The sequence below is a fragment of the Apaloderma vittatum genome, unplaced genomic scaffold (genome assembly GCF_000703405.1).
Source record: "Apaloderma vittatum isolate BGI_N311 unplaced genomic scaffold, ASM70340v1 scaffold10105, whole genome shotgun sequence".
Taxonomy (NCBI): domain Eukaryota; kingdom Metazoa; phylum Chordata; class Aves; order Trogoniformes; family Trogonidae; genus Apaloderma; species Apaloderma vittatum.
The window spans coordinates 1-9,230 of NW_009718789.1; the positions used below are offsets into that span (position 1 = coordinate 1).

The 9,230-nt window shown below is 46.2% G+C and overlaps 1 protein-coding gene across 1 annotated transcript; it reads left to right on the top strand.

Moving 5' to 3' along the window:
• Positions 1-1,138: 1,138 nt before the first annotated feature.
• Positions 1,139-8,863, top strand: SMIM11 (small integral membrane protein 11). Its single transcript, XM_009870376.1, has 4 exons — positions 1,139-1,183; positions 4,987-5,102; positions 6,762-6,941; positions 8,680-8,863. The coding sequence occupies exons 2-3, from the start codon at positions 5,082-5,084 to the stop codon at positions 6,927-6,929; spliced, it is 189 nt and encodes a 62-aa protein (XP_009868678.1). The 5' UTR covers positions 1,139-1,183; positions 4,987-5,081; the 3' UTR covers positions 6,930-6,941; positions 8,680-8,863.
• Positions 8,864-9,230: the final 367 nt, after the last annotated feature.

Here is a 9,230-nt window from a genome sequence, read left to right on the forward strand (position 1 = left end):
GCCTTCTCCTGCCTACCCGCCGCTGAACCAGCGCGCCTTCCCTGGCCCGTTCTCCTGCACCCACCCTCTCCCTTGCTCTGCTGCCTGCCCACGCTGCTTCCCTCTCCTCCTGCCCTCCCTGCCCGGTCAGGACCCTACACAGGCCCGCTTCCCACCTGGAGCCCCGTGTCCGCGGTGGCAGAAGCTCCCTCCCTTCTCAGACGAGGAACTTTGGGGTTTAAAATCCACTGGAGGAGCATTTGCTGGTTGTTGAAGCGCAGGGCAGCCCCAATTTTTGTGGCCTTCCTGTATTTCAAAGGGGCCGACAAGAAAGCTGGTGAGGGGCTTTTTAGGATGTTGAGCAGTGATAGGACTAGGGAGAATGGATTAAAGCTAGAGATGGATCGGCTCAGATTGGACGTTAGGAAGAAGTTCTTCCCCATGAGGGTGGTGAGACACTGGCACAGGTTGCCCAGAGAGGTGGTGGAAGCCCCGTTCCTGGAAGTTTTTCAGGCCAGGCTGGATGGGGCTTGAGCAGCCTGATCTAGTGGGGGATGTCCCTGCCCATGGCGGGGGGTTGGAACTGGATGATCTTTAAGGTCCCTTCCAACCCTGACAATTCTATGATTCTATGAATTCTGTCATCTTCTGACACGTTGTCGTAAGTGTGCGATTCATGGCCACCCTGGGAGCGTGCTTTACTGCCCACGGAGCTGCCGAGTTTTTTTGTTCTCTTAAGAAAAAAGAACTACAAAATAATAAAGCCAATAAGTAAGAAGGAGGAATCTGAACTTGTTCGTCGAAAAAGTTTGATTTCCTCAAGTGTGTGTGTGGATTGCTGAGTGTGCTGGACGCTGGTGCTGTGGTGACCAAGAAAGGTGACAGAGGAGCAGTGCTGAGCTGGGGTCAGGATGGAGGTGGGGGAGGCTGCCAGCCCAGCAGACCCTCCTAGGGTGCGGTGATGGCATTGAGAGAGGGCCTGCAGCTTGCAAGGATGCTGGTACGTGGCTGAAATGATGCTCTGGGAGCCATGATGTGACATACTGATGTGCCACTGACATTTCTGGGTTTGATTTGATTTGATTTTAATGCAGGTGCTGTGTTTGATGTGTCCAACCTACTACTCTCTTCTTGTTTTCCATAGTTTGGACCATGTGAGGAGCTGCCAGAGGAATCATTAATATTTTCATTTCTGCTTCTTCAGGTATGAAGATCTTACATGGCTTTATGATTTTGATGTTCCTGGAGTTGGTCTTAGTTTAGAAATTTCTTTGTCGGTGACATCCATATAAACTGATAACACAGTTCTTTTTATGGAGTGATATCTCTAAACTCTTACACATAGAGGCTGTAAATGTGCAAAGGTCTGAGTGCTTCTGATCGCTGGCATCTTGTGGCAGTGATTTGTGATGGATTCTTAGTGCAGCAGCTCTGGTTCACAGTGGCTTCCACTGTGTTTCCTTCCAGCCTTTGGACTTAGCCATATTACTATGTTTTCCTATGACCCAGTAGTATTTTTTTTGAGAAGGTTTGTTCCTTTCCTGCAGGTACTCAGCCTGATGCATGGTGCAGCAGGTCACATGTAGTGGTGGGTCCTCCAGTGACTGTCAATAAGGGAAGTGTGCTTTTCAGTTCCTTCCTGAAATACGCACATTAAAGAAGGCAGCAACAAGATACAGGTGGGGTAAAACCTCCTTTTCCAGATCAGGACATCCTCAGCCATCACTCCATTTTAAATGCAGTGAAATAATGCTAATAACTTGCTGTCTTATGAAGCCTTGTGGCTGGTGACTTTTATAGCTTTTCGCAAAGTGGATAAAATGAAGTTGCTCAGAAATCCCCAGTAGACAAAAGAATATCTTGAGTCCCATTTTGTTGAGTAGATGCAGTTATTGGCAGACTGAGTGAGTCGTTCAGCCAAGACAATTCAAGTGGGTTTGGAGTACCCAGATGCCTGTGTAGATGTTTTCTAGTGCGTGCAGGCCAGTCCATCCCCTGCTGCTCCATAAGTAAACCATGGCGTGAGTGGCTGGGGTGTGATGTGGTTGCTGTGGTGGAATGGAGCAGTAATTCAGTGGCTGAGAGACCTGGATTCAATTTTGTGCTCCACCGCAGACTTCCCATCTGACTGGGGCCCAACTCCTTAGCTTGTCTGGGGTGGTCTGTGTTGCACAATACAGCATTGTGCAGAGATCCTGCGGCTGATGTCAGCTAAAGTCTTGCGCTGGGACTTGGTGCAGCCCTCCCTGGTTGCTCTTTAGCCCTGCTAGCCTCTAGCTAGCCTCTAGGGCTGTGTTGGTGACCCTGTCTGCCTGCTCTGGACCCAGGAGACCTCACAGCACTGGGAGCTAACGGAGGATTGCTAGTACAGCACTGAGGTGTGCAGTACGGGCAGACCCTCTCCTCCTTTCCCATCTGCAGTAGTTTGATCTGCGTAGGAGTCTTAAAGTATGTGATGGATGGCCTATGGGGCACCTGACATGGGATTCTCTGGCAGGGCTTCAGGCAGAGCCTAGTGCTCCTGTTTCTTTCTCACGTGTCTCAACACGAGATCTCCTTGCTTGTGAGTAAAGGTAATAGTGACCTTCTGTGGGGCCCAGTGTCCACTCCCAGGAGCGCTGTGTTTGTTAAGGGAGCTTGCATTTTCCTGGGGAACGAACAATGCTCAGCTGTAGATACGTTCCGAACTCCTATCTGTGCCTTATCTGCCTCTGAAAAAGGCAAACATGAAACTTCAGCTGTTTATTTGCTTGCATGCTTTTAAGATATCACAACCTTGAAAGTGCTCTAATTTTTTTCTTTGCTTTTGAATTGGCAACCTCAGTGCTAACAAATGTGGTTTTTTCAAATGTGAAGTGAATACTGCTTTTTTCTCTCCTCTTCCCACTGTCTTCTCCCTGCCCCGTGCGTCAGTGCCACCCTTTTTTTTCTGTTCTGGGGTTTCAGCTGTGTTTAATAAGGTCTGTATCAAGATGAAGACCAGAAGAGTCAAGAGACAGAACGAGGAGAAGCATTTGACCACTGGAGGCTGATGGGAACGCAACATGGAGAAAGCGGTGGCTTCCCTGCTTGATTCCAATCACAGAAGACACTGTAAGGACAGGCCATCAACACTCAGCTCTCACAAGAAACGTTTTGGATGAAAATGCCATTCTTGAGAGCAAAGGGAGAATTTCTTTACTTCCTGTCCTTTGTGACTTCAGTGCAGCTACTCTGGATATATATACAATTCAGGCAGATTCAGGCTCGTGTCTCAGCGGAGTGGAAATATTACAGAAGCGTTGCACTGAATGCTTAAATAATCGACTCGAGCATTCACGGGAGCGCACACTGCAATACATATTATGTGCTGCTTCTTGCTGGTGGGGCAGTACCCTGCAATCAGACCCCACAGATGGGCTTGCATAACGTTTGCTGAGTCTAAAACTTCTTCTGTACGTTAAAAAATCACTAAAACCTCATTTTCAGCATCATATGCCAGATGCCAGTCTGCCTTTGAATGGCTGAATTCTTGCCTTTTTACAACGTGTTGCAAAATTAATTCCGACCGAAGCACAGAATTTACAGCAATTTAGGAGAAGGGTGAAGGCTGTATCTGATGAAGCCCCCACCCAAATCAGCATTCTGAGATGAGGACACCCCAGTTGGGCAATGTGGGCCCTTCAGAGCAGGCCACACTCATGGAACTTGGGTTTCATTGAGAAGCATGTAGCCATCTGAACTGCGCCCCGAGAACCAGCTTCTGCTCTGACGTGGGATTTTTGCTGTGACTATCTGGCAAGGGACTTCAGATCTTAATGTCCACCAAAATTCTGGTGAAAACATCAGAAGTTAAAATACCTAGTTTTTTGAAGGTGTAACACTGCTGACTCGTTAGTTCACAGCTGCCCTGATGCTTTTTCTTCAGGAGAGGGGAGCTGCACAACTCCTTGTGCGGGATCAACATGGTGAATACTGGATGACAGAGTAAATACTGAATGACAGATGAGTTGACCATGCCACTGCTTCAGTATAGTTTGATCTTGGTAACTGAGATCTCTGATGGAGTCTCTCCTTGGAGATGTTTCCAGGGTGGTCTCTGCAGGGTTAGGATTTTGCAGCTGGCATGGTGAGAAGAGGACTCCCTAGCTGGAGAAATAAAGGTGCATGTGAAGAGGCTGGCTGAGCAGTGCAGGAGCTGCAAGAACATTCACTTGACTCCCTCTTTCTGAAGAAAGGTCAGCAGCTATTGAGGTGTGGTGGTGATTTATTCATCCCAGCTGCTGATGAAGGTTTAGACTTCCTCCTGCTTTTTGACAGTTGACTCTGTTGTTAAACGTACAGGAAACAACTTGGGGGGTCAGGCAGGAAGACATGCTTAATTTGAAATCCAGTGACTGAAATGGTGCCAGTGCTGGTGGTGCAGCAGCAGAGAGATGCCTTCAGCATCCCCTCGGGCATTTCTCATTCCCAGAGTTCAACTCTGAAATGTACATCGACCACTCAAGGGATCTAGTGACTGGTTGGTTTGCTTCTGTGTTATTATGGACTATGTGGAGAACTGCTAAATTATACTAGGTACTAGGATTCATTAGGCATTCTGGCTCCAAACAGGGCAGGTGGGCTTAAAAACTACGAGACAGCTCTTCTAGGTGAGCTCCTGTCCGCCAGATCTCCATCACCAGTGAGGTGGTGTGATGGGCATACGCGTCAAGCTTGCGGAAGCAGCCAGTGTTGTGTTTTCGGCCAGGCAGCTGCTGGGATGTGCTGCCTGTGGTGGGAGACCAGCCTCCTCTCTGCGCAAGCGTGGCACCTGCTCAAGGCCTGTCAAACTCCTGCCCTTCAGCAGCACAGACGTTGCTTCTGTCACTCAGCTGCAAGAAGGCCCATGTAGGTCATTCCTGAACCATGTGGCACTGATCTGCTGCCAGGCACCGTGCAGCACATGAGCTTGTCAGGGAGGTGCAGGGTGGAGGTGCTGAAGAGAAACAGATGGGCTAATTATTTTTTAATGTCCGTTTCTTCAAGATGCTTCTGCCCCACTCTATGCCTTTAGAAGTGTGACACTCGCCAGTGCGGGGCGCAGCCTGCTGCAGGACGAGCAGTATCATCACGCGGCCAAGATGGTGGCATTTAACTGGAAGGTGAGGACATTTCATATTCACAGAGCGGTGAATTTCTGCTCCTTAAGGCAGATGTACTTAAGACGCAGTTGGGTGGGTCCTGTGTTTAAAGATGATGTCCTTGCCTAGGTGAAGGTTGTTTAGCCACCACACTTTTTTCACCGCGGGGACAGAGGACTCGTTGTTTTCCTTTTCTTACCATACCTGCTTGCACCTTGCAGGGTGGCCCCAGTACTTGCTTTTGGGGCCTCACCTTTTTTTTTAGACCTGAGCGCAGCACTGTTAGGCAAGCTCGGCTCTGCTTGCCTCTGCTTCTCCTGGCTTTCCTCTTTCAAGGCTTTTCTCCAGCTGCTCTTCCCTCAGCTCGTTTTGCTACTGGAAGGGTTTTTCCCCACTGTGTCTTTTAGCGCATTTGGGCCATAAACACTCTGAATGGTGCATGCGTAAGGTAGAGAGATGTTTGAGCAAGTACCTCATGCATTAGCAATTCTAACATGTTAAAACGTTTATCAAGAAAGCTGTGCTAACCCCAAGCTTTGACATTACCTTTCTGGTGTTGCAGAGCTGTGATTTAAAGAGATTGCCACTTCTAATATGAGGACAGATTGACAGAGGATAATGGATTTTTTTTCAAAATGAAAGGGGAGTGGCCTGATGTCAGAGGTCATGGGCAGCTTGTAGAGTTCAGCGTTATAAAAGACCCCACTTGGGGCTCTGTTTTGTGGACTTGAAAGGGACACACTAATGGTGTATGGATACTAGGCTTTTTCTAAATTCAGTAGTTTAACAGTGGCCGAACAGTTTTCTGAGGTGCTGGAAAGCCTCCTGAGGGTACAGTGGATACCGAGAGGCTCACTAAGGGGTGACCTTCACTGTGAACCTGCTGAGCACTGCTGAAAGACCAACCCTGCTGGCCAGGGGACTCTTAGGAACAGTGGGCTGGAACCTTCAATATCCTCCTGGAAGTGACATCTTTCACTCAGTGCCTGTGCCACTCTTGTTATATTTGTATTCTGAGGTCATGGTGTAAGCCATCTGCTTTTTATTTTGCACCCCATGTGCACTTACAATAGCACACCTCTATAACGTTGAAACACGTTGTGCTATTTTGGGAGTTCCAGGCATTAAAATCTCTTGAAACTGAAGCATTGGAGGCTGTGGGGGTTTTGTTTTTCTTCTGGTTTAAAGGCATTTATCTATACCTTCCAGATCTCAGCAAGTTAATTACAAAACTACCACTGACTGAAATTTCGAGGAGCACAAAAGTGTCTTTGGGGATCACATCTGATAGCTGATACGCGTGCATCCATCACTCGTGAGAATTACTCAGAAGCACTTCTGATTTTACAGTTATCCTAAGATACTCAATTCTTCCCCTTTTCCAGCTTTAGATCATGCCAATGTTATATTTGCTATAAAGCACACAGAAACAACAAAGGCCTGTTCAAAGGGGCTTCATGTACAAACTTGAGTGAAAGCGACTTGGTTTTGTCCTTTCCCCTAGATATTGATCTGCCTAGTTTAAAGTATCCTATAGAAAAAAAAAGTACGAACAGAGGAGCATTACCATTGCTTTGAATAATGCTGTTGCTGTAGGAAGCTGTATAGCATCCCTGTAGATACGTTTTTAATTGTCTGAGTGTTCCAGTAACTTCCTAAATATATTACTTTGCATTGCAGGCTTTGGAGAATTTCCCATTGCTGATGTACATTTTGGCAGCTAAAACATTGATTCTTTGCTTAGCATTTGCTGGAGTAAAAATGTACCAGAGCAAAAAAATTGAAGAAAAACTGAAGAGGGAACGTGAAGAAAAATTGAAAACAGAAGCAGAGAAGAAGGATGATTAAAGAGTTTCTCAGGTATAGAATTTATTTGACATCCTAGTGTTCAGTAATGGCTTTGACGTATTAATCTCATTATGCTTTGACTTGGATACATTTGGATTGTGCAATTCGAACTACTGCTGTTATCTAAGTTCTCGTAATATTTGTCTCCTGTGATGTGTCAGTGTATTTACACACCTATATCATGCCCATTCTTTGTAGGAACTGCAGAAAGCTTGGCAGCCATGGTTCATGATGTATGAGATCTTAGCACCGTATTCCTTCTCTGCTTTTAATCTCCCTGCGTTTCCATGCCCAACCAATTGCACAGGAGGTCCTGAGGCATAAAGAGATGGTTAAATTGGGCAAAAAATGCATAAAAGGCATGTCAGAAATGATGACACAATAAGACCTCTTGGCATGAAGTCACACGATTAAGATAGAGAAGAATAAGCCGTTCCATATTAGTTAAATACACAAGTTGTAAATGGTTTAGCTGGAAGGGCCAAGTCTCATGCCATGGAACTTCCCAAGGTAACAGAAGTGCTACAGATTGTGCTGTGTAACATCCACCACATATAATTCACTGAGAAAAATGGGCATCTTTCTGCATAAAAAAGCAGAAGGAACAGTACAATATTTCTTAAAAGGTTTTGGTTTTCATTCCCCACGTGCTGAATTCCTTCCCTTTGTTTTCAAAGTTTAAGCAATCACTGCCTTGTTTGATCAAGCCCGTTAGCAAAATGAGTACTGCCTCATGCTAAGATTATATTCCCTGACTTGTTTGATAGTGATTTTTGTATCAGTTTGCTTCACATCTCTGTTCTGCAGCAAAATGGGAATTCTATTCCTGTGTGCCCTTTGTAAGCTCTGTGGGAGTTTGATGTAATGTTACTCTTTATTAAACTAAAAAATTTACTTTCCCCTTTCGATGTCATCACCTCACATATGAAGAGAGTTTCAGTTTTTAGAAATGTTCACTAGTTTTAATTTCAAACCTGTCACTGTTTTATTTCATGCAACAAGGGCTGGAAATTGTGACTAGAAGTGGGGCCCTGGAAATAACCATGGGAACAAAGTGGTTGAGTCGCATAGAAAAAGCAACACAAACAAAAGTGTTTTTCAATCTCCTGATAAATCAGATTGAGGACTTGTCTCTGGGCAGATTTGTGCCTTTTTAAACTTTTATTTTAAATCAGTTTAGCTAGTCTCTAGAAAATGCTGTGAGAACACTTCTTTCCGTTTGCAGAATAAGTCAGGGGAAATTATGTGGAGTTTTACTGCTGAACAAATGAGAGGTGGGCTGCCCAGCAGGGGAGCAAGCCTGCTGCTTGTAGTGAGGAGACCGTACCTCCTGCTCTGTGGGCAGCATTAGGTCCCAGGGAATTCTGTTTGGCAGAGTCTGTAGCCCAGGGGATTGCTGCACCAGGGTAACGTGCTCATCCCAAAAGGCCTCTGTGTCCAGCATGTGACGTTGACTTTGTCGACTGGCTTTTAAGCATGTCCGCAGGAAATACCTGGATTGCCCAGTTACCTAGTGCTGCCCGCCAGAGGCTGAGCCCTTCCTAAATTCTGCCCTCTCTCAGGCTGTCAGCTGTGTCTTCCTATAATGGAACCTTAAAGAGGGGTGAATTCTCCTACCCTAAAAACTTTCTTTGGTGTCAGCACTGCAATTAGCTCAGATTGCAGGGTGCCACGTGGGTGGGCGGATTTAGCCCGTGTACTGCCAGCCTATCGTGCCTGCTGTTCTCACTGCTGTTTCCCCACCCTGCAGATATTCCGACACTTGGCAGCTTGCGTTGGATTCCTTTCCCGAGAGAACGAAGCCTTCCCGTAGACGAAGGATGTGTCAAAGGAATAAAACCCTCAAGAGTAACATGCACTTATATTGTATCTCAACTTTTTATGCGTACAGCAAAATATCTAAACCTCTATTTATGCAATAAAAAATCCTTTGTTTAAAAAACAAAGTAACGGCCTTGGTTGCGGCTTACTCGAATGCTACAATTAGAGCTGCAGGGGAGGCGTTTTTTTAAAGCTTAGCTGCATGGAGGTGGCTGTTTTTAAAGAGAAAAACACTGTGAGTCCATCACGGGTATGTGCAGGGTTCATGGGCAGATAGAAGAAAAGGGGGAGGGCTCCATGCAGCTTCTTCAGAGCAAGTGTTTTCTGCAGAGGTGTAAATATGAAATTTGTGGGCCCTTTCTTGATTCCAGGTGAACAGACCTGTGAGAGGAGCTTTTCCAGGCAGGTCTTTCACAAACCACTTTCTGCACCTAGGGCTTCCGTAGATTAATGCAAATCAAAATGTCACCTGTGAGGAAG

Excerpts from the sequence above, each read along its gene's own strand:
- SMIM11 (XM_009870376.1), top strand. The coding sequence starts at position 5,082 with ATGGTGGCATTTAACTGGAAG. Across the intron at positions 5,103-6,761 it reads TGGTGGCATTTAACTGGAAG|GCTTTGGAGAATTTCCCATT; the intron begins GTGAGGACATTT and ends TTTGCATTGCAG.